Source organism: Argiope bruennichi, chromosome 9 (genome assembly GCF_947563725.1).
Source record: "Argiope bruennichi chromosome 9, qqArgBrue1.1, whole genome shotgun sequence".
NCBI classification, from domain to species: Eukaryota; Metazoa; Arthropoda; class Arachnida; order Araneae; family Araneidae; genus Argiope; species Argiope bruennichi.
The window spans coordinates 37,086,593-37,114,127 of record NC_079159.1 but is presented as its reverse complement, the minus strand read 5'-3'; the positions used below and the strand labels follow the sequence as shown (position 1 = coordinate 37,114,127).

General features: G+C 27.7%; 1 protein-coding gene across 2 annotated transcripts in view; it reads right to left on the bottom strand.

Moving 5' to 3' along the window:
• The window catches only part of LOC129985203 (limulus clotting factor C-like), a 48,086-nt gene extending 33,152 nt beyond the window's left edge, over positions 1–14,934 (bottom strand). For both annotated transcript variants that reach the window (XM_056095141.1, XM_056095142.1), the window contains exon 1: positions 14,732–14,934. In XM_056095141.1, the coding sequence (XP_055951116.1) occupies positions 14,732–14,750 (19 nt within the window). In that variant the 5' untranslated portion in view covers positions 14,751–14,934. The remainder of the gene's footprint in view (positions 1–14,731) is intronic.
• Between the last annotated feature and the right edge of the window lie 12,601 nt (positions 14,935–27,535).

The window sequence follows — 27,535 nt, the reverse complement described above, 5'->3', positions numbered from 1 at the left end:
TTTATTCCATGTAAAAGTTCAAAATCCCTAGATAAATCATCAACGGTCACTTGTTGTTCATCATCTACCATTCCATAAGAAATCTCAAAAATACTACTCCAAAGTGTATTCTTAATGGGAAATAACCATAATAGAGATACCCATAAACTGATTTCATAAATTTTTGTTTCGCATTACCCGTAGATGTGTCAGCAATGGGCAATTATTCTCATCGTTTTCCATTTTCGAAGAATATTGCAAAACAAAACTCTGACATGGCTTTTAGCTTCTACAATTGGAACGATTTTGCCTCTTATTTTCTCTACCTATCAAGAATAACTTACCGATCTTTATAAGTATAATTTGAAATGATAATTTATAAACTAATAACAATATAAATATGTACAAATTAATAATTAACAAATTTATGAAGTAAATTGAAACGATTGAAATTGAAAGGAAAAGAAAGCACAGATAATTAATGCTATTTGGAAATAAGTAATTTCAATGCGTTTAGGTTTAGATATTGTTTTTTTTTTAATTAGTAATCAGAACCTTATCAAATTTGCTTTAGAAGGGAATTAAATGTATTTCACTCAAAAAAAATCGAAGATATTTAACTAATTTATATTTTATTATGTATTGCAAAAGCGATATAGATAGGGCAGTTATTTCAAATCCATAATTTCAACAGAGTCAGTTCAAGCACAACTTAAAGACAGCGTGCAGATAGATGTCAGGTATGCGACTGCGACCTCGAATGAGGTACCGATCAAAAAATTATTCTATTCCACCATTCGAATTCCTACTTCCAAACACTGTAGAAGGATAATGTTTTAGGCTTGCTTCTTCTATCTTTATTTTATCTCTCACATTAATTTTTAATTATACAGCAGCGATAGTGTGCATTAAAAAAATATTGCTTTCAAGAGCGTGCATTTGAATTCAATAACACAAACATTGAAAAATTGTGTTCTAAAGTATGCTAAAAATATTTTTGAAAATTTATTAAAATTAGAGAAAGAGATTTATGAAACTAAATTTGACGTACCTAAAAATCATATTTTTTTTAAATTTTAAAAATGAAATAAGAATGATTTTTGTACAATAATATACTCCGAAGTTATTAAGGGGGTGGTGTAAACATTAGACTTTGATTACGTTTTAATTAAATATCTAATAAAATTTTTGAAAAATTCACTCTTAGTGAACAATTACTAACAAAGAACTAGCTACATGCTAAATTTAGAAGCTCTAGATTCAACAGTCTTTCTTGCAGAACGCTTAATTTAGTGATAGTATGTCAGACCTATAAGCATTATCATTTTTAAAAAAAATAATATATATTGGAAAAAGAATTCAATTCAGTATTTTCAGTTCAATTATGTAGACGAAATTAAATTATGGAATGCTTTGATTGTTGTATTAGTTCCTTAATAAATAAAAAAAAAATAAAACATCAAATTATCCAAATCTTTGGAATTGTTTTGTAAGACATATACTGCAAAATTATTCTAGAAAGGATAAAGAAATGACTTTTTACAACACATAAAAATAATTCTAGAAATTCACAGACATTCTAATTAAATGGCGACTGCAGCAAATGTCTATTACCCAGTAACGTATGCTCGAAAGCTCATTAAGCTCGCTTTATATTTCTGTCACAGATTTTATTTTCAAGGCCGAGGAAAAAACAATGCCTTTTCGACACATTTGTTGAGATATTCATCGGTAGGTATTTATTTATTCTATGAGGGAAGTCGGAGCAATTGGACTTAAGAAGGGAGGTGACCTTTTATCAAACGAGTTTTCGTTGGTTTGCTGTGCGGTAATAATATCTACCTTAGTCTGCTTGGGAACAATATGAATGGAATTCGCACTGCCTGTTTTGTTTGTCCGCCTACTTTCTTTAGCTGGCCGTGATCATGAAAGTGCTGAGTTGTTTTGTAAAGTCTTATTGTTTTTTTTTTATTGTCTTCTTTCCTTAATGTGGAACAAGGCGACTTTTATCCTTTTCAATATCACATGAATGAGAACAAGCCCTATGACACTCAAGACATATGTCGGAAAAAAATAGAGAAATATTCAGAGATATCTGAAATTGATTTTTTTCTCATTTATTTAATGTTTAATTATTCTCCTTCGGGAATTTGCAAATTAGGACACATGTTATACTGACAGTGCATTACATTATTTTTGGTGATAAAATGATTACCCAAAACATTTAAATGAAAGCTCAAATTTAGATGTAAAATGGCGCAATATTGAGAATTCGTTTTATACTTTTTTTACTTTCTCGTATACGAAGTATAGATGAAATATAATCGTCGACAATTCAAATGATATTTTGTCGTATCTCTACGTTTCAGATCTCCTTGAATCCAAAAGAAATCTTTTTCGGCATTATGTCTGTTTGTTTGTCTGTCAGTCAATCTGTCTGTTTGTGAACACGATAGCTTAAAAACGTTTTGAGCTGGACAATTGTAATTTAGTATACAGGAGCACGAAAAATTTTTAGATTTCTGTCAAATTTTGAACGATATTGTAAAGTACTGAAGGACTAGACACTTTGGTGAGATGGCGACAGAAACTAAATTTAGTTGGTGCCGAGTGGCAACGTGGAGAAAGAAGCGTGGAGCGGAATGATGTGGTGTGCGTGAAAAAGGAACACCGAAAGGAATAGTTTATTAAAATTTAAAATGTTTCATATTTAAATGTTAGTCTTTGTTAAGTTGTGTAATGTAGTGATCGTCCCAATGTGTCGAAAAAAGAAATAAACCAATTCAGTTTAAAAATAGGCTTGTTTCTTTAGAATAATCTACCATATTACAATATCTACTCTCAGAAGTCTATTTTTCTGACTGTTCGGGTATAAAGGGTTGTGATAAAACGTAAAGACCTAATTGGATAAAATTTGGTACACATATTTAGCATTCAAAATTTAGGTACTTCTGAAAATTCGTCAAAGTATTGACTGTCTGTCGGTCTGTACTTTTGCATGCATGTAAACGCAATAATTCATAAACATAATAATTTATTTGAGTAAAATTTCTTACGTTATTATATAACAATAACTTTTGTATTAAATTTTGGGGTTAATCGACAAAAAGGCGTCGAAAATATTGTCGCGTAGATAAACTGTGTGCTAACTAAAGTCAAAGATAACACATGATAATCTCAACTCGAGACTTTATTCAAGGAATTAAACCTTACATCTGTTTTTATCCAAAAGACGAAATGACTCGAATCTTACAGATTTATAAAGATATAGAAATTATAAGCATATTCTAGAACAAACGATAAATAACAGAAAGTAAATCAATAGCAAAATTTTTCGACAGCTTGCCTGTAGTCAGACACGAACGTGCGCACGGTCGCTTTCAATTCATAGCATTCTACCACTGAACCATTCAGCCAGGGCCAAGTTAGAACAAATTTCGTTACAATATCTATTCTAGTTATAGATGCTGTAAAAATGCTATAATAGCACCAAATATATTTCTTAACTATCGCTCATCAACGCCATACAAGGAATGCGCAACCTTAACAAAGGTCCATAATTTTATGCCGGGGGGGGGGGGGAATGGGAATAAGACTTTTTTTGGAGAGTATACAAGAAAGTTCCGGGAAGGCCACTCCGCTAGATCATTTAGACTATATTCGTTATAGATAGATTAGATACATATAGATTAAGCTGGTACCTGCTTATCTTATGCGCTGAATGTTAATAGCGGCTCTGGCGTTAATATTGGAACGTGCTATGAATTTTCCGAAGAATTCAGGGGGCGAGTCCGTTGCGTCAGAAGCGTGCTCCAGTGCGTCTGATTTGTGCTTCAAACAATTAAAACCCCGGCTTATGCAGAGTCGTACCTACATAAAACGGGGCCCGAGGCAAATATACAAAGACAATACCCCATCATAAGTATTAAAATTATAGTTAGTCCTCTTCCAAAAAAAGAAAAAATAATTACGATGGAATGGGTTGAAGTTAAGCCAAGATAATTATGTATAAAAAATAATTTTGAATTTTTTGTTTGAAATGTATTAATTATTCAAGCAGATTAATTAAATTCTTCATAAAAAATAAGTAATCTCGCAATTATGAAAGAGTAATTATAATATTGATAAAAATAGAGTTAAAATGAGTAAACGCATTCGCAATTGTATTTTTAAATGTAAAGACTTTTAAAGTAATTTTTAAATGTGATGATCTAGAATTGAAAAATCAAAACATATATTATATGAGATTATTTTAGGAAAAGATCTAGAACACATCAGTACCAAGAGCTTTCAGCATTCTCATTTCGACCTTGAAGAGATCAATGGAACATATGCTGATTTTATATTTTCCTAATATATCAAAATTTTCATACAACTAACTGTTCAAATTTCCTATTTAAAGCCCTTTTTAAGGGGTTTAAGCCATTTATATATCAAATATTTCCTGAGAAAAAGTAGCACAATTTCATTAAAAGCCTTCGAATTGATTATGAAATTTTTGAATAATATTTTCATAATATATTATTAGGATGCCTTTTAGATGAAAGTGCTTAATGTATTTAATGTTTATCATGCAGTTATAACTATAAATACAAAAGGCTGAAATGTCTCTTGCACGCGTGTCATTTGGCACATTACAGGCCAAACTGTTATAATAAATTACCAAATTTGGCATAAATCTACTTTAGAGGATGGAAATGTGCATCTCAAAAGGAAATTTTTCACACGAGTTAGTTTTAATTAATCAAACAAAAAGGAAAATTTCAATGGTTTTAGGGATAATTTCTAAAAATTTTATCTCGCACAATGTTAGATATCAACCGTATCACTTTAAAATTCAAAAACTTTTAACTGAAATTAAAATTTAAGCGCTCATTTTTTCTATGATATATTTACTTATGCAGTTCATCCCCCCCCCAAAAAAAAAATTCAACAAAAATATTACTTGTAATGATTTGGAACGGTATTTTAAGTCAGACCTATTTCATAACTTCATCATATCTTTAAACTGTTTTTCTTCCGTTGAAAAATATTATTGTATGTTTGATATTTTTTTTAATCAAAGATTTTATTTCGCTTCTAAGCAATGAAAAAATAGAAATTTTACAGTTTAACATTTTAGATTCCCTCTCTAAACTTTAGCATAATATAATTTTTATTTCAGGGTTAGATATTTCCATATGATATTTATTAAATGTGCAGAAATTATTGAGATTTTTATAACTTTCTAAAGCTATGGATATTTTTAAATATGCATGCGCATTATGTGACATCGAAAAAATTAATCAAACAGCTCCATTACAACTATAATCTCATTGAACACCAGATTAGATATAAACTTCATTTAAGTTCAAAATATTTTCATTTATTAAAGCTTATTGGCCAATTCTTAATTTTATAGCAGTATATCAACTTGAATTCTTCATTTAATGTCAAATTAATTTTTTTAATTTTTCAAAAAATTATTTTAGTTCACTTAATTTTTTAAAAAATTAGAGATTTTAATTAATATTCCATTTTTTAAATAATTTCAATGATTGTGGTATTGATTGCTAGGTTATTTTCTTAATTTTAATTCGATGAAAAAACAAGTTGCCATTTATTTGAAGTATATATTCTTTAAATACCGTGCATTTCAAAGGCTGTTTTGAAATATTCGTTTTCAAGGACAACACCAATATTATAGCCCCCCCCCCCCAAAAAAAAAAATATTAAGGTTTCTTGATTTTTCTGATACAATTTACATAGAAATATATTCATTTCAGACTTAATAGGTAGCAAAAATATCCAATTAATAATTCGTTACATACATGTCTCTTCTACCATATAATAGTTTTCTTTTTGCTTTAGCATTTTTATTGTTAATGAAATTTTGTTATTAATTTATTTCTGTTTCTTTTCATTCAGCTTAGTCTGTAGAAATTTTAACGGTAACACCAATCAGTAATTTTTATATATTACTGGTTGTTGAACAGAAATATGAATTTTTGAGCTTATTTATGTTAAATCAGATTTCATGTGGAGCCTAGTTATCAAACAGTATTTGTATGATTTGTTTATATTACGGAGGTATATTTGCCGTAGCTTATGAATTAAAAAAGTATTTTCGAGCGTCCATGACTCGCTTGTCTACGTAAGAAACGATATTTAAGTACGTAACTAAAACAGTAATTCGAATTTCGGAATAAATCAAGATAACTAAATATATTGATCTATTAAAATGGAAGAAAAATCTCCATTTGTATTTTTCAAAAGTTTTTCTTTAGTTATATAAGAATTAAAAGAAAAATACTTTTTATTCAATTCAACTAATTTATTCCACAATTTTACCCCTCCCCCCAGTCATGGGATCAAGGGCATTTGCCTTACTGTCCCAATCTATTTACGGCACTGGGCTATTGGAAATTAATCACAATAAAACAGACCTTATCGTCATAGTAATCCCCATATAGTAAGTATAAGTCGTAATACAGTCAAACATGTTTTTGTGCGGTTCTTTTTTCTTTTCATGTGGTATATGAATACTAACGGTGTTGGCATTATAACTCCGTTGTAATGTTTTCTACCAGTGCACATATGCACACTAATTCAATGTGTATGGTATACAATGTATCTACATATTACGTCAATTAATTCAAATATTCCAAAATAAAATAAATAATATATTCCCAAAAATAAATCAACTCTAATATCTTCAAGTGATAAAAGTGACTTTGATCAAGTTCGTTCACAAGAAGATGCGTGTTTTGGATTACAATGAGTAGCATTGATTGATAGCATTTTGAAAATTTCCCCATGTTTAAAATAAAGAAATAAATTTTAAAAATTTCCATGTGTAATTTAATCATTTATTTGATTTGGAAAGCACTTTCTCATTATTTCGTAAATCTCCGACCGATTTTCTAAAACTTTTTTACACGGTCTTTCTTTATCGCACAAATTATTTTTTCTTTAATATGTTGTAAGAAATTATTTTATATAGCTATTGATAGAGTCGAAATATTTTTTGTGCAATTTTTTATGCGGTTCCCTATTTGCTGCATAAAATAGGTTTGCCTGTATTTGCTATTATGAATAATTACTTGCCGTTGGCAAACAGCTAATTCTCTACGAATATTGATTGTCTTTAAATTAAATTAAACATAAGTTTTAATACATAACCGTTAAACCTAATAGTTTAAGTATAGCTAGTTGTTTATGATTCTCTCAACAAAAGAGGAGTTTTTCTAGTAAAGTCGACACCGTGTCATCAGAAAGCCATTCATTAAAAACTTAAGTGTTTGGATAAACTATTTTAAACTACGAGTTACGTTTTGAGGTATTGTGATTACACTTTTTATGTTTTATGGTACTGTAATCACCGGTTACAGTTTGATTCCTTCAACTTTCATTTTCCTTATTAGATAATTAGCAGAATCTTCTTTCTGTATGTTTTATCTGTGAAGAAAATGACGCAATTAAATATTTGACTGAACAATGAAAAGCATTTGAATTTTACTGTAACACTGGAATCTGTTGTTGAAAATCATACAGAAATATTTTTAAAAAATAGTCAAAATTCAAAAGAAAAAAATTATCCCCACGACTGATAACTGATACCAATAAAAAGATAATTATTGAATTTTAAAACTACGAAAAATTCAATTTTGCACAATACCATTTTCGGCAGCTTTCGCGGAAAGCATCAAAATCTTGCTCAATTTTTAATTAATTAAAGTTTTAAAAAATCACTCAAAGATCCACATTTACCTCCTAGAAGGTAAAATTTTACCGAATATGGTAACTATAAACTAAACGGCCTACCCTCTAGAGCGCAAACACATACATATTATTATTAACAGAGATAGAGACTGCATAGATTTTATTTTTGCATAAATATATTTAAGCAGACACTCGTGTTTATAAATACTGTAATACCTAAAAAAACATTATTAAAATAGAGAGGGACCTGATCACTTATACTTGGAAAATTTTAATATTAACCTAATTATTTGTAATTCATATTCATTATATCTTATAATCCTTTTACAAATTTATTTATTTGGCAACAAGACTTTTAATCTGCTTGTCTGTGGTCTCCTCAGCCCAAGTGCCTTGTGGGAAATATCGTTTCTGAGTCTATAGCATATACCAAAGAATTTTTCTGTGGAACATACTTCATGTGGTTCGATGTGAATGCCGAAAGTGCATCAATGGCGCAAGCATATTTACTGCTAGCTTCTTCACTTAAAATGGACTGTCGCACATGTCGTTGCTGTGTGATCAGGAGAAATTACATAACATAAACATTAAATATGTAGACAAAACATAAGTCTCCTTCTTCACTGCATTCAAAAATTTTCTTTCCTTATGCTTTACAAAGGAGTGATTACCATTTCCAACTCGTGCAGTTGTTTTGAATATATTTTAAAAGTTGTCGGCTCCTAATCTGAATGAGGTCCTAAGGAATTTTTTCATTTCATACCTAATATTAAATTTCTCGAATATATCATTATTTTGTAACTGTACAATAAATATTGTAAATTAAAGTATTATGGCTCGAAAGACAGTTAAGGACGAAGGTTATATCTTCTCAAAGTACCAAAATAAAATGAAATGCAAAGAAATTTATTACCACTTTAACCTTGTAACGATGTTACTCATGTATTCCTTCAATAAAATATCGATTCGTTTTGATTTCTACAATAAGGTCAATCAGTTTTAGAGTGATGGTATATTTAATCAAAACAGAAGAAATTTAGTATATTAAAATAGAAATAAAAGTTTCATAATCAGGTTTTCATATGCAAAATTGAGAACTCAATATGCACAAAATTTTAAAAATACAGTAATTCAAAGGATGGTATTTACAGTTATAGAAATGTAAGTAAGGTAAAATAATGGTAAACTGGCCATTTTTAAAATGAATGTACAAAATATATATTTAAAAAATGTCAGCATTATTAAAACAAAAACAAGTTTACAATAAATACAGCAATTTAATATAATGCTGTTATTCTTCACCACTTAATAAATTCCAAAATTGATTATCTCCTCTGGCAGGCAGAAATAACAATTATAGATATCAAAGGAAATAATACTGAATAACAAACCGAAATAAAATATGATAAGTATGTAAAAGTGCTTATCTTGTCAATTAATTGGCTGAAAAAATCATCCCAATATTAGAAAAGTCATAAATGAGAAAATTCTTGTAAAAAAAATATATTTGCTTTTATAAAAAAAAATCATAAGTTCTGTGCATCAAGTTAAAAAAAATTACAGTTCTTTTTTTTTAGAGTAAAGCGTAAGAAATATAAATTAAGTAAAAATCGATAAAAAGGTTACATATAGCAAAAAATTATTAATGAAATATCATTAGGATTTAATAGCTGTCCTATCAATTATTCAACTAATAATCTATTCATTTGTAAAATAACAATTCCTCAGATTATTAAGACAGATTTTATATATTTTCTCTTTTAACACTTTTTCTGAAAGAGAGTTAAAATTTTCTATAACCACTACATCACTTTGTTAAGAAAATGTAAATAAATTATATATTCTTAATCGTTATGATATCAAAATACCAAAGTGTGCAAAATAGATGTGAAGAATCAAACTGACTCTTTTTACATAATGTTGGATGAAAACCTTAAGTCAGATTGAATACGTACTATGTTTTCTATTGCAAATATAAAATCAATATGGCAAATAGCATTTTAAAAATCATCTGGTAAACTGGACATGGCATGCAGTACATAGAAGTATCTGCAGAGACGTACTCACATAAAATATCGCCCAGAATAAATACCAAAACAGGCGACCCCTTGAATTTTATTATTGCAATGAAATTTATATCTGTCCTGGAGTTCAGTTAGATTATGTATCTCTGAAGAAGTTAGTTCTTCGGTTAATTATTACATGTCAAATATTGTGCAGCAATTAAATGATTATTGCTTTAAGAATTCAAATTGAACCAGTATAACAAAGTTGTAACCCTCTGTGAAGAATTCGTTTTCAGCCTAAATACTGATACAATTGAGGGAGGGGGTAATATTTCTTTCTGGTTAGTGTGATTTAAGCTTACAACGAAACAGATTCGTTTCAATTGCGCACGCCTGGGCGCGTGTATGTGTGTGTTTGCTTATAATATTACTGTTATAACCAATTTTCTCATTTTGTTTAATTTATAGCAATTCTTAATAATTTTTAATCATGTTTTTTGCTAAGTGGTAAGCATATACATACAATAGAAATTTGATCTTCTGAAACAAAGTCCGATTCCACATTGAATCTAGTTTTATCAAATATTACATGTACGATTCATTTATATTATGATGATATATCGGCCTATTGATCAAAAATATTTTTAAACGTGCATGACTTGATTGTCAGTTCGAATATAATATTTACATTTGGAACTGAAATAGTGATTTAAATTTGGGAATTTCCGAGATAATTCAATATAGCTAGATATAAAATTAAAAGAAGGGAATCTTCATTTTCGCTTTTAAGAAGTTTTATTTTAAATCTGGTGATTAAGAGTTGATGAAATATATCTGTTTTTTTCAAATGCAATTATTTTATTCTACAATTTCGCGTCCCCTGGTAATGGTGTCCATGGCACTTGCCGTGTCTGCCTCACCCTAGTTACGCCACTGTATATCTGTTCTCAACTGTCTCGAAGTCTCTTATCTCATTCGATAACTTAGCTATGAAAAAAACTGGGGGGGGGGGAGTATTTTCTCTCCTAGGAACGATAAAATTATAATTTGTATGCAAGTAGAAGTCAAAACGACTCAGCGTTTCATTCCACGGTTAATAAGCAACATAGGCTGAACATTACATTCAATTTATGGCATTTTCCGAATCGAATGGGAATTCAAAATTCTACTTACATTATAAGGTGAGCTTACATTATAAGTTTCGAAATAGGAAGCATAAAGTCGAAATGCATTTAAATCTCTTCCATTTGACAGATTATGTTCAATCTTTGCTGCGTCTCTATAATTTTAGTATTCAGACTATATATAGAATTTCATTTATATAATTTCTAGTTTATATGAGATATTATGTTTGCTTATACACAAAAAGACAAACTAATAGGCAAATATCGGAAGAATATAGTTTGAAATTTGATACAAATCTTCATTTATAGAGAGAAAAAACTGTATCCAAATTTCATTCATGTAGCTAGCTGCGCAGTCATATCGACATATTTATAAAATAGAGATATACAGATTCACTGCAGATGAATTTCGTGCATTTTTTATTAATTTTTTACAGTTTCCAAAAGTTTGCCGACTCCTTATATTTTTGGGATTTTCACCCCCTAAACGTCGTTTGGGACCCCATGTATAGTGATTCTTTATCCTCTTGATGCCTTCTATCATCTTTCTGAATTTGTCGGTCGAATTCGGCAACACCCTGTATAAGTTTTCCATATTTTCGTCGCATACTTAGTATGCAACGAAAGTACTAGAAGTACTTATGCTAACAGCCTTTAACGTTAGTAAACCTACATTATTCACGATCTAATTTCTCTAATCAATCAGCAAAAAAATGTTTGATACGCAAAGATTGAGATATTGCGATCCTAACCGTACTCAAAGGTTTCAGTTTTCATTTAAGGTATGATGCCTTTATTGGGAAGCATACCAAAAAAGTCTAGGAGAGATCCTTCTCGCTGATTATTTATGTGAGAGGAGGAAATTCATTAGAATCTTTTTGTTTGTCATTCTAACCAGCAAATTTCAATAAATTCAAAACAAATATTGAATAACACCAGACATGCATCTTCAAATTTAGGAAGAATCAGGGTATCAAATGGATATAAGCCGTACAGCTAATGGAGATCATTTTGAGCTTTTTTGTTGTCAAAGTTAAAGATTAAGAATATTCTGGGCATTTTGCAGGGATCTTTTCAGTGCATTAATTTTAAAAATATATATATATAAATTGTTGGAATGGAATGGAGACTTTAGATATATATACTTCCAAAAAAAGATATTTTATTGTATAATTGTGCAATTTATTTATATGCTTCTATTATTTCTTTTAGGATTTTAATAAGACAATAATTACTGTCGAGTCAAGTCAAAAAGGAAAATGCAGACTTCCGAACTCCATTCAGACTGAGCCTTTAAAGTCTTTCCTGCAAATCGAACTCAATATATGACTGAAGAATTCTTCTGTTGGCATAACTTCATAAAAGTAAATTCTCCAAGGACGTGTCTATCATCATAATTTTTTTTTATTTAATTAACAGTTTTTGGATGTTTTATTTTTATTATTGACAGCAAAGAAGATTTTTCCCCTCTTAAACTATGCAATTATTACAATTAAAGAATGCTGCAAATTTGTTTGATCGCGATGTTTGCAATATAATGACCCATCCATTTTGAATAGACATGAATTTCTTAATGCCGGGAGAATAGAAAGAAGGACATTCCTTTTTTGCTTACACAATCAGGTTTTTTATAAAGATGGTTACTGAGAAGCTCTTCTTTAGAAACGGTAAAATTAGTGTTAGAATTTTTTAGACTGAAAATTGCTATCTTATACTAATTGTATAAACTATAATAATTGTGTGGTAAATGGATTATAAACGAAACTTTTTGAGATCGGCAGATGATTTCAATTAATTTTAATTGCTATAGTGGTCATGTTACGTTTAGTTATTGTTTGACATCGTTTTATTCACCATATACTTATTCATTTAATAGCAAGCATGATGAATGATCAGAAAGTACCTTGCACAATTACGATCATCGAGCGAATAATTTCGAGTTGTTAAAAGTAGTGTATTCAAATTCCTTTAATAAAGTTTGGAATTATATCTTGAATTGTAGTTTCCGTTCCAGATTTTCTTATATCATTCACTCCTAGATAATCTTATGTTCTTCTTCAATGAATTAGAGTTGCCTTCAGAATATTTGATTGAAAAAAAAAATAACTGACTGGAGCTCTAAATGAAATAAGAATTAGTGGGTGTATCCTCTACATTAATAGGAAAAGGTCTCTTGTATCTATCTGTTCAGACGATAAGACTTTTGACCATTTGTTTTGTAGATACTGCATCCTACTTGCCATTGTGATTGTGTGTGTTACACTTTTATTCATACAATTAATGAAGCCGAAAACTTTATTGAACTTTGGCATAGAATGAATATCTAGTTCAATAATGACATTTTATAATAATACTCAAACATCCACTATATATTTCAGATTTAACATCTTTGGACATATATTTGTTTGATACTCTCAAAGAAGTGGTAAGAGAAGAAAGGTTTTCATCGGATAAAATAGAAGAATTCGTGACCAATTATCACACTTTTTTTTATAATCAAACAATAAATTAGAACAAATATATGGATGATGAAGAAAGATGTAAGACTTAAGAACAAAGTGCAATTTTCTCCAAGCATGACAAAATCCTACCATCTGTCCAAAATCTCAGCAAAAGTCCGCCATAGTGGATGTTCATAAGAAACGTCAACAAAAACAAACTGAAATTTATCCTAAAACATGCGTTTTAAGACTGCAATAGACATTTTTGGCGCTTCTAGATTTCTTATACTTTGCCATAAAAATTCAACATTTTCATTGTACCTTATTATGAAGTCGACTCAAGGAAAGGAAAATATACAGGAAGATAATACTGGTGTTATTTTGATAAATGACATTAAAAAATCTCATTTATAGTTCATTTACTCGCATATTAAATCTAATAACAATCAACTTTTTGTATCTTTAATATTTTTTCTATAAATAAAAAACATATCAATTTTTTAAGATAAAAAATATTCGAATAATTTTTAAATAAGGACACTTATATTATTTCCATCGCTAAAACATTATTAAAGAAACAATACAAGCAAAACATTAAAATAAATTGATAAATAATAAAAAGTTTAGCTCCCTAAAGTGTTTTTTTACAGCCGTTCTTTGAAATTAATTTTTAGAAACAAAATTAGATCATATATTATTTTTTCATATCGAAAAACATAAGAATGCATGTATCAGTAATAAAAAATTACCCATGATTTCAAGATTTTTATTTTTTGGATTATTAATATAAATCAGAGAAAAATTTGTCACTTTTTAAAAAAATAATTTTATTCTTCTACAAATGAAAGTATATTTCAGTATTCCTTTACTAATATATATATATATATGTATATATTTTTTTTTCAGAATTGGATTTTTATTGTTTAAAAATCAGGTCTGATCATTTTGGGGCAAACACAATTCATAAGCAAAAGATTCGAATAAAGAATAGAATTTAATTAATTTGAAACAGACGGGACTACAATAAAAATTCGATTTATTAAAAATATGAATGAGGTTAAAATGGATCTAAAAATATGCCAACCAAGCGATAACAGTTATTTTTAAGGAAAAAAATAACAGCAATTATTTATTTTTAATATTTAAATAAGCAATAATTACATCTAGCGTGGGAAGTTTTATTTTTGCTTTTTTTTATTGAATACATTATTAAAGAAAATTAAACAAATTCGTGAAATCCAGCTGTAAACATGCATAAAATGCAAAAAAAAAAAAAAAAAACACGCACACACATTCAGAAATAAAAGCAGTACGACTCCTTTTTAAAATCTTGACTTCGAAATGACCAAATTAAATTCGACGTATGGAAGATATTTTAGCATTAAATTAAGAAATTAAAGGAGCTAGAGAACAAATTCAAATTACGGTATTGGAGCGCTCAAGTTCAGTATTTCATACAAAAATATGTAGCCTTCCTTACCTATGCAAGAAGAAATCATGTCAAATAGATGCTATTTTCCCATGAACAACTGTGCGCTTAAACGTAAAAATATCCAGATGTAGCAATTGCTTTATTTTACAGTATTCTTCACACGAATTCTTTCTGAACCGGCCTACTTTGGTGTTCAGAAAAAAGAACATATTGTTCAGGAACGAGTGCAAACAAATTAACTGAAACTCAAGCTTTCAGCAGAAGAGGTAACAAACTGACGTCACTGCAGGAAACGCCATCCAAAAAATTGTCCTATTAAGCAAAGCTACTGATAGGATCAAATGTTTTATGCCTCAATTTATGACAAACTTGAGGAAATATCAGAACGCATAAGATGTTTAATATTCCCCTACATCATTATTAAAGAACTATTGTTGTAAAGAAAAACAGTTTTTTGGGTGCAGTCAAGTTTCAATGATGAGGAATTTCTGCAATTTGAATTAGAACTTGACATTTGTATGCGGATAAGTTTATAATTTGAATTATGTCTTCATAGTGTCTTTAAGTTATTCTTCTTTTCTTATTAATGGCATCTCTTGAAATTTCCCATTACAGTCATTAAGAAATATATGCGTTATTTCCCCCAAAACGTCATACGACATGAAATACAATTTTTGTAAAATCAAAAATAAGTGCGCAAATTCAGGCTTTATCACCGAATCTTTATAATTTAAAACAATTATCGGACAAAGAAAATTTGATTTGGCTAATTCCTAGAAGTTAAATATTTTATATGTAAAATTATGATAAGAGCGAAATAAATGAAATATCGAAAAAAAATGAAAGAAAATAGAGTCAAATTATACTAACAATTTAAATGCCAAAAAATGTTGTATTTCTTGGTTAGTTATTGACAACAACAACAAAAAAAAACACCCCGAATAAAGTTATTTTATGCCTTTCTCTATCACCTTCTCTTGTTGCATGCCAATTCCATACCAATTTATTTATTTTGGTCATCAATTTGAATTCGTCTTAACATACCAAATTTCTTCATCTAATTTGTAATTTAGCTATCATGGTAATTACATACATTTCAAAGATAGATTTGTAAAAGCTCATTCTATGATTCTATCGTTTCCCAATTGTCTTTTTTCCTACCTTTTATCTCTCACAGTTTCTGAAATATCAATGAAACTTCCATGCTTCGTCATTAAGGACGTTGCGATTAGTATTAAATGGGAGATAAGTACGCTGTCTATCCTATAGAAAATATCAGAAAAAGGGGCTGCATTTCTATCATATCCACTCTAATCATTATCTAATACATTATTGACTTGTCACTTCTACGCTCGTGTCATAATGTCCAAACGTTGCTGATCGGCCACTACTAAACTTGAATATATGCTTGACTGTATAAACTTGAGTTGATATAGCATGTGCACTTTAGGCTAGCGTCGATGTCTTTTGGTCAGTGAGTTCTCGAATAGCACAGTGTTATAGAAATATCCGAAATCTAATGTGTGTATGTGTGTGTGTGGTGAAAAATTCAACAGGCACTAAAGGATAACTATGCTTTGTTCTACACAAAAATACAGATAACAAAACACGGACGATGAATATTCAAAACAATAGCACATAAGCAGCAAATCGGTAATAAATAACCGCAACAGCCCGAAACGTCCAGAGAACTCGCAGAAAGTCAACATTTTTAAGAAAGAATTCACTTGACTACTTGCGGGAGCTCAACTCAATTACTACTGACTATTCCACAGGGAACGTAGATTCCAATAAATGCAATATAGTATATGATGCTTGTTCTAATGCCTCTACAATGTTTCTACAATGCCTCCTTACAATGGTTCTCCCTCCAGACTATATATATATACGGAAAAAAGCCTTTTTACAGAGCAAGTGCGCAACACGCATTGATATGCAAATAAGGTGAAATGCATTAATATATATTTTATCTTCACAAAATTGATATCTCATCTTCAAAATCCCTCTGGTGAATATGACTCGAAGGGACATGTTTATTCTAATCTAGATTTAATGGTTTACTCTAATCTAGATTTATCGGTTTATTCTAATCTAGACTTTTAGATATAATTAGCATATCTACTAATCCTGAAATTTTTTTCTTTATGCTTATTTGTTGTTTTCGATTGATTGATTATTCCTCCTGAAATCAGGCTTTTTAACAATTTTTATGAAATATTAATGATAGTTTTTTGACATTCTGGTGATATCAATCTTTTGAAAAAAGAATATTTAAATGAGTTAAATGAGCTGTTAAATGAGTCTCATAAACTTTAGAATATACTATTTAAAAAAAACTATTAAATATTTCTCACGAACTTTTTTACTCCCTAAACGAATTTCATCTTGCTACATAAAATGTCGAATTGATAAACAATTTGAAATTAATGTTTCTTTCCAAAGTTTTAAACATGATTGTGAAAAAAAATGAATGTAAAAAGTAAAATATTTATAAGACAGCAAAGTTGTGGTGCTAAATTAATAGCATCAAAAAAAGTGGGTCTACATAGTCCAATCGAACTGTAATTGCATGGCAAAGATGCATAATAGAATGCTCAGAACGTGTTCGGATACCTTAAGTTACAATCATGAATTCGATCGCATGTGAACAAAAAGAATGCAACTTTATAAGAGTCGAAGCTTCATTTTGAACAAATTTTGAAGCACTTCAATTAATGGATTATCTACCTTTTAAAAAAATAACGAAAGGGAAAGGTATTATTTACGATTTTACTCATTTAGATGCTTTTATAATGTGCTATTATCCCTGAAAATCTTGTTCAAACACCTATCAGAAATATGGAAAATTAATCGCAATCAATAGATTTGTATCCATGAATTTTTTCTTTGGAGCAACTATTTACATTTCGCAAGATACATTAAATAAATTGCTGTCTGTTAATCTTTTTTTTTTTTTTCTTTATCTCTTAAATATCGCGATTTAACTTTATATTTTGTACAAGCTGATATATTCGCAGCTTTACCTGCTTCTAATTTTTCTTTACGTATGTAAGAAAGAGCGAAACATATATAATTCTTTTCGCTTTTTCTTACATAGTCGTAGAGTATTTATATTCAATTCATGAGAAGTTTCAACCGAATTAATTGTTTCTCTAAGGAATTTGGATAAAAGACAATTTTAATGTTAACATTTGGTGTATATATGTAAAAAAAAAAAAAAAAAAAAAAAAAAAAAAAAAAAAAAACAGTCCTTTTTTAAAATCTGCTTGGATGTAATTGTTAATGTGAGGAATTTGCAGATGTCAGTTGTTAAAAATTGTTTTTAGTAGAAAAATTTGGCAGATAATAATTATTTGTAATTAAGATTATGCTCGTATTATAAATTTACTTTACGATTCGGATATTTCAAAACAGTGCAAGAGAATATTGTCAGTGTCATCTTTTTTTTTTTTTTTAATAAGAAGGATTATTATTAATTTCAAATTTATTCTGCAAGGGCGGAGTATTGTCCATCCGGGTAATTAGGCTTGTTATTATTAAATTCTCTCATTTATTTTTTGCCATTAAGTAAGAGATAGAAGGAATTTGTTTCCGCTATACTTTATTGATGTTTGCTATTTCGGTAAATTTGTTAAATATTTTATAGCGAGATTCTCTACAAATATGTGATAATATGCTCAACAGCAATCCTTTCAAAGCACAGTTTCGACTTCATGACCATTTTTGTAACGCATTACGCATTTACTTTAAAAGAAATATTGAATGACCTAGATTTCAAATCAATACGATCTTTTGGTTTAGTTTTGCTCTAATTAAGATTTTTTTTTTAAAAAAGTATTCTATTTTATTTATTCTTTGTGATTTGAAAGATAAACTTTTCAAGACTTCAAGAAGAGAGGAGCCGCCTATCCACGTTCTTCTTTCTGGAGCTGAAACGTCATTAAGGGCTTGAAGGATGGCTAAAGATTCGGCCTTAAAGATGTGATTAATGGGTTTGAATTCAATAATTGAATTATTGTTAATTGTCATGATAAGGCGTCTTAATATCAACTGATGCTAAAACAGAATTCTAGCAATTACAGAATTTAGATAACCCTCAATTAAATAATTTTCAAGGAATAAAATATAACTTGAGCGTTGGGACTACCATTGTGCTTATAAAATAAACATATATTAAAAAATGTAAAACATATATTTAAAATAAAATATTTTAAAGGTTTTTATTTATTATTTACATATAATTCTAATCAATAAACTCAAGCTATAAACCATTAAAAAAACTTATGGTGTGCTAATGGTCACATTAAAATTTTAAAACTAATAAAATATGAAACAAAATTACATCAAACAATTTTAAAAAAAATTGAAATGACTTTAAAAGACAGCTTTTTAAAACAAGTATCAAAATCTACTACGAAACAAATTCAAGTCAATCTTAACGAAAAAAAACTGCTAACAAAAGTAAAAGTAAAAATAACCAAAGAAAATAATTTCAATATTAGCAAAAGTGCGCGAGTGACAAATATATTTAAACAGACAGTAGTCTCAATATTTCAACAAAAAAAAGAAAACACTGTTTTAAAATGTATTTAAATTATTTTTTAAAAAATAATTTAAATTATAGGAATAGTTATTTAGAATTGAAATTTATGTTGGTAAAAAGCTAATTTTTTAAAATTGGGGTAAAACTTTTAGTGCAATAATTTGCTCAGAAGTTGTAGCGGAAGGACACGAAATCTTTCAACCCGAATTCCATTTGTTTTATAAGGTGATAGAAAACTTTTTAGTTGCGATTTTAATCCTTCCGGGTGCCATCTGCATCTAATTTCATTCGAATACTTCAAGGGGTGGTGAATTTTATAAAGTCTAAACATACAAACAAATGAATTTTCAATTATGTATATAAATTAATTGGGCGTCTTAAACAGTTGTGCGATTGCTATTTGTTGTTGTTTCAGAATAAAATGGTCACTTATAGTTTTTTTTTTTTTCAATACATGATTTTTGCTTTGCATTGAAATTGGTAGATCACTATTTGACATTCCATAATCTATTTATTTTAACCATGCACAAATAACAATTTTCAGTATCAAATAAACTACAAAAATAATTTAAACAAAAACTTCTATCTGTTATTTTGCCCGAGTAATATCATCTATCTATACAATTATCTACAAGTATCTGACGTAACAGAATTAATTTATATTGCTACAATATTTATATTAAATTTTATAAAGACTATATAATTATTTATTTAGTTATGTACAAAATCATAAATATATCCTTACATATAGAGAAGATATATCATAAGCCTAATTACATTGGCGGGCAAGTTTCAACAAGTTTTTATATAAGTAACAATACATATTATCAAAACTCGAAATACAAATGATAAAAGAAAAAAAAAACGTTTTACTTACATCATTACTGCATAGATAAATAAAAATTTCCAGATTATGATAATTTTATTTACTCAGCTTTCACCAAACTTATTAATTCTATTGTTCTATTTTCCGATGCTTTCCAATGAAATCACTGCGCTTCCTAAAACAAAACATTTTTATTCTAGCAATGCTGCTTTTGAAATATGAAGATACTTCTTTATTTTCATTAAATCGTTAATTTCAACATGTATAAAACTATATGTTGCTGAGAAAATCTTTTCAAAGGTAATGGCATATCGAAAATTGTGCAAAATTGATGGTAACATATGTGAAAAACTTTCGAAAAGTTCTATCAGCTGTTTTGGCTACCATCAGTCACGTGACTATGAAGAAAATGAATAAGCTCTGTTGCAAGCTATTCGCCGTTAAAAAAATATTCAAAAAAAAAAAAAAAAAAAACGCAAACGATAAATTTTTAATTCAAGTAATATGAAAAATTACACTGGATATTTTAAATCCCAATTCAATTAAAAAATCGGATGACACTTTTTATTTATTTATATCATTTATCATAATTTTCTGTAATAAACGGAAGTAATATTAAATATAAATTTTATTATTTTTATTAAAATGTAATTTTTTTAAAACAAATTACAAGTTTTGTTTTTGATTCCAATACAGTTAAAAAAAGAATGGAATTTTCATTTGCATCATGTGTCGTTACTTTCTAAAACTATTTAAAAAGAAGTAAAATGCAAACGATAAATTTTTGATTCCAATATACTTAAAAAAATAAGATGCCATTTTTAAAATTTATATCATGTGTCGCTATTCTATAAAATTATTTAAAAAATTAATTGCAAACGATAAATTTTCAATTTAAATATATTAAAAAGGCAAATGATAATTTCTTATTTGTATCTTTATATCGATATTAATTTTTTTAATTATGAAAATCAAAATAATTTTTAAGAATCTCCGTGACACTTATAAAGTATTTGTTATATTGTATCAATAAAAGTTCCGTGTTCTTTAAGAATTTGTAACTATTCTCCTAGGTTTAGGTGATGTCCTGACATAACTTCCTCGTATAATACCGATATACATATCTGCCAAGTCGCATACATTAAAGAAAATCTATTATGCTTTTAAGTCAGCTTCCTTTCGATTGACTAGATCCAAATTACGACACAAAACTCAACTTTGACTAAAACTACATGGAAGATTTCGCATAACTATCGTGCTTCTTCAGTTCTGAGAAACATCATATTTGACCCAATCACTCATTTGGTAGAAGTGCCCTAAGGTTGGACACAGATCTACAAGTACCTAAATGTTATAACCCATATGCCATTGGTGATAAAACCATATACTATATTTCACCCATCTAACTCTTATTAATTACCATTAGCGGCGAATATAAATATTTCACAATCTTTGACAGGGCATATTAAGACATCTCCTTTTACTAAATGATTAATTTAGTTACATGTTTCAGTACATTATAAATAAAGGTTTTTAATCAATCAACTTGGAAGTTCTCCCCAACTAGTAGCTTTAGATAGTTGCCGAGACACCCTAATTGGCAATCCACCACTGGTTATCGTGTTTGGGGTTTTTTATGAGTTACGATGTAAGTAAATGAAAACGCTCTCCTTAGACAGATTTAATCCGCAATTTGATATAAATTTAGAATTTTAATGTAAAAACTACAAAACAAATATCATACTTCTAACGAGTGAATTAGTGCTCGCAAATATACAAATATAGTTTTTTTTTTTTTTCATTTGAAAATAAAATTATACTCTTTTTAATAGTCTAATAAAATAATTTGCTTAAAATTTTAAGCTATTTAAATGTAGTCCTTCAAGTCCAAGATATTCTTGACAACAATGAAACATTTTTTTTAAGGTTACTATAATTAGAAATTTTCGAAATTACTCTTTTAGGTAATTTTAATAGCTGAATACCGACGTTTCAGAAAACTCCTGCGAGGTTGTATAAACATTGAAAATGTGTATTAACGTGTTATTAGATTTAGATTTCGTTCGATAATTCTTAAAAAAGGCTTTTAATGTTTAACTAAATTATTGAGGAGAGATTTTATATGTTTAAAAAAAAAATCGTTTTCTCTAATCATTTACAGAAAATAACTCCGAGACAACTCTAAATCATTTTTGGGAATATTATTACGATAAACTAACTTGTGAACAAATAAAGTATCAAATTTTGTTATTGCTGATTTATTTCTGAGATTAGAAATATTAAATATATTTATCAACGAGTATTTAAGCCGTAATGGAAGTAGTAAGCACACTTATTACTGAGAATTAAGAGTAAAAATATGTTTAAAAGTTATTAAATAAATTTACTTGTCGTTTAATATCCGGCAAATTCCTTACTTCGTTCTAAAAAAATTGCAGGCATTTTTTTTTAGTACTAACCAAAGGAATTTCTAAGAATTGAATATAAACTTTAAGTTAAACTGAATTTTTAACTCCCTTTTGCATTTAATAGGATAGCCACATGTAATGTTATTGGGGGGAAAACTATTGTAACTTATACAAATTTAATTCAATATTATCTAATCTATTTTGTTGAGAAACAAATCAGAAAATTAAAAAAAATAAATAATTGAAAGTTCAAAAAATGCTTAAAATTAAAATAAACGTAATCATACAAAAATATTCGAATTGAAGATAACTAACTCTATTACAAAGTTAGTATTTAACATGTTCCAGAAAATAAAATTTAAATACGTTGCATTCAATTGTTGAAAATAAGAATTAAAAATATTTTAGATGTAAAGAAGTCAAATTAATTTTTCTATTGAAAAAAATCATCATAATTTGCAATTTAAAGACAAATAATAGTCATTTTTTGATACAAATTCTCGCAATACACGACCAAATAGTTACCAAGCGCATTGGTTTTAAATATTTGATGATGAATAGAGAATACATCAACTGGACCATTAATTTTTGATGACGCTTTTAACATTTGCTAAATATTGGTTATTTTAAATGGACCATTATCACATTTACAGACTTGTCAAGATTGTAATTTTAGCATGAAAGGGCAAAAGCTCACAAATCTTCGAAGTAACTACTTAGAAAAGTTTTTATAAAATTTTTATTGGGATTTTTAATAAAAAATATTTACGGTTTTCCTCAATAACTTTGTAGCATATTGTGTATCACAAAAAACTCGTTTTTAAACCCCTTAAAAATTTATATAACTTTTCTATTATATGTATATAATATTAACTTTTCTATTATATGTTTCATTTCCATACAATTACTTTTCTAATTTTAATAACTTTTCAAAAAGAATTAAGACATATTTTATAGCAAAAGAAGAAACTTTTGAATTTTTAACTTCGAATTATTTTACGAATCATAATTTGTACAAGAGAGAAGCGATGATAATATGATGTTTGTTTACATCGCGATACAAAAGGAAAATGACAGAAATTTTTCCTTTCAGCGATTTTACAATGAGATTTTGATAGGGATTTCTTTGCCAGGTATCAACTAACGCGAGGAAAAGTGTTTTTTTTTTTTCTTTTTTTAAGATGTATATTTTGTTAAGCGCATATTAAGAATAATTAAATAAGAAAAGTGGGAATTGGGTTAGGGAATAAGAGAGCATTTTAGAGTGAAGTTAACATGAACAAAATTAAGATAAAAATTAACTGTTGTAAAACCTTAATTCCTTTAGAGAGGATAATCTCAACATGAACATGAGAAAAATTGAAATCTGCTAGGGCTAATTTCATGTTAGCATGCGAGAATATAATTTTTTAAATCATTGTTTGTCTTAATTAATTTAAGTCATTAACCAGTTCAAACCGTTTTTAAAAAATCATGTGATCATTAGATTACAAATGCGTCAATATTTAAAAAGATTTTTTTTTTTTTTTTGCCTTGTTTCGAATTTATTCCCATTTTTCTTCTTTTGTGCTTCTTCGGGAGATAACTTCTTACGACCCTGCCCTTTATTGGCCAGACAGGAAACATGGCGGAACATTGGGTACATGGCGGAGATTCGCTCCAAGTTGTAACTTTTTGATGGCGATAAGTCGCCAAATATGACTAAAGAAAAAAAAAAAAAAAGGATGCCTCAAAAGCGATAAATGTCCAATTTTCTGCTCCGGCATTTCGTGGTTTCAAAAACTTTAAGCCAAAACATCATGTTCTCACATGATAATTAAGATTTAAATTCAAATAAGATGTATATTATATATATGTATGCTATCATTGTTATAATTAAGAGTTAATTTTTAAATAATAATTTAAAGACAGACAAATCACTCAAAAAACATTATTAAGCTACAGTGTTTTGGATTAGAGATTTGAATCAGCTTTTTTCAAATTTCTCTACGAGCAAAAATAATGAAAAATACAATTCACACCTAATGGTGAGAAATATTTATTATCAGCAATGAAGGATACAAAATCAACTACACATTTATACAAAATACAACCTTCAACACACTAACAAAATACTGTACATGTGAAGCTCTATTATATATACAATAATACTAATGAATCATCACCACTGGGAAATTTTAACATCAATATGTGCGCAAAACACACTATCTCTATTCTTAATAAAGATACAAGTTCTAACATTACTTCTTCATGCTTTGTATGCTAGACTCAAGGCTCAAAATAAAACTTTATTTAAGTTACACAGATCTAGGAAAATATAATATTCCACAAGTCAAACAATCAAGCTACAGCAACGATACCTTTCAACATTTATAAAAATTTTACTATTATAAACAAGCTAATATGAATAGTTTCTGATTAATACTTCATATATATATATATGCATTTATATGTATATATATTTATATAATTTGAGCAAGCATTGTTTGTGAATCTAAAAAGTATTCATACTTTGATGGTATGTTCACTTTGAGAGTAGAGTAGAAGTGTACTGGACATATGGAACATGGACGTCTATGAAAAGCGGCAGATAAAAAGGATTAAGATTAGAAATAAGCAAAAATTCTAAAAATCCTTTCGAAGTATAGCTATATGCTCTATAAAAATATTTCAAATAAAATTCTCATCTCTTAAAATAACAGATTACAGTATCGAGTGAGATAAGGGTAGTGTACACACTTTTTACTTTTAATTAATAACAATTATTATAATTTCAAATATCTTATAATCTCACAGCAATAACTTATAATACCACACATTGTTTAGATGTATTACCGAGAGACGGTAAAAAATTTCTCCACAAATATTTAAGATCACAGAATTATGATAAAGGAATGAAAATGTAAATAATTATTGAGTATACAATTCAAGAGAAGCATTATCTCTTCAATTTTCTGGAACAGCATAAATATTGTATGTAGTTGTTAAATAGTGCTTGTATTAAAAAGAGAAAACAATACAGAGAAACATTAAAAAGAGCAAAATAGAGTGAAATATTGATATCTCTATACTTATTTCTATTTTAATAAAATCCCAAATTGTACTGATTTTTAAAATGTATACTAGTTATAAAACTAACATTTTCATTAAATTTCTAAATCATTAATATAATCTTGAAAAATAAGATAAACAGAGCTCAACAGTACTTCTCAATATATCATTTGACAAGGAGTATTCAGGTTTAAACAGTATAGCAGAAATTTACAAGTAAACAAATTTAATTTTGAAGGTTTGTTTTTTTCCAAAATAATATAATTCAATTATAATTCGATATATATTCTTTCATAGGAAGAATAACAATAAAAGATGGCATTCTTGAAATAAAAAAATGCATCAACAAGATATTGCATCCACAAAATTGAATGAAACAATTAACTTCTTTAAATGTCTTTAAAAATGTTAACAAACATAAATAACATTCAGAATTTATTTATTTTACCCCGTCCCAACAATTGTAATATGATTTCCATAAAAATTCACAATGGCTAAAAATGTGGCAACTATTTTAAAAATGATAATATACTTTCTAATCAAATACTGTTTATTGTAATTATATGCCAAAACCCTATGCAGATCAGCTTTCGGAAGTGATTAAAATTTGAAATTCTTCATTCTAAATTTATTTTTGCATTAAAAAAATATGATTTTTTAAAAAAATAACATAAATCTTAAATTCAGGATTAGAAAATTTATGTTACTTTGAGAGAAGATATAGAATAATATTTTCTAATTTTTAAATTTCAATATATATATGCTTAGAATACTATTATAATGCAATGAAATAATTTTGAAAGTGTTAGAAATGAAACACGTCTCAAAAATTTGAAGTAAATATTAAGATTACCTTTTCCTCAGAACAAAAGACCATAAATATAGAGAAGATATAAAATTGTGTAAAAATTGTTTGCATGGTAAAGTAACAATATAACACACATAAAAATTTACAAATAAGAACACTATAAAACTACATAAAAGATACAGCAGTTACGAAACTTATAATCTTAAGTTTCCGCGCCTAGACCGACAGATTTCAATACACAATTTTCTCTATACATATTGCACAAGCATGAGAGAGAAAACATATTTAAGTAAAAAAGATATATATATATATGTATATATAAATAAATAACACAGCTTCTGGAAATTTTACTATTTTTTTTTAGCATATAAAAACTTGGAAATAATAAATATTTAAAAAATATTGTCACGGTTTTTCAATATTTGATTAGGCGAAGGTTCATAGATAAAGAATTTTGCTGCAAATAATAATTAAAATTATCATAACAGTTTAATTACCTTATTTCAATATAAAGTTTGAAAAAAAAAAAACGAACATCATTACATACTAAATGCTATTTAAATAAATTTTAAAGAGAAAGAAGATCTTTATTCTTTCTTATAATAAAATAAATATAAAGAGATTCAATAATTAGAGAAATATAATTTGTATTATGACTCATTATATTATTCATGTATTTTTTAAATTAAAATATGGAAAAAATCAAACTTTTCACAAAACTAACATGTAAACATTATACATATATATATAAAAAGCAACAATAATCAATACAAGTTTATATCATGTGCAGGTCTTACCACCTTACTAAGATATCAATTGGATTCTTAAAGGTTATGCAATAATCTCATTAATAGCACATATCAACAGAAACACAATAAAAAATTACTTTAGCATGAATCATTGAGTATACAAAATTTAAAAGAAGATAATAACAATAAACTCATATAAACATAATTATAAAATAGCATCTAAAGTGCTATTTTTCAAAAACTAACTACTTCCTGAGTTTTAACTTGTTTCTTAGAGTTAAATACACAAATAAATATAAATACAAACAAAACACAAGTATAAAAAAATATTATTGCTGAATACAAGTATATATACTTTTGGAATCTCAAGGATAAAACCAATTTTTGGTAATCTATAAAAGTATTTGAGCATTAACAGAATTCAGATGATTTTTTTCAAAAAAAAAAAAAAAAAAAAAAAGATGCAA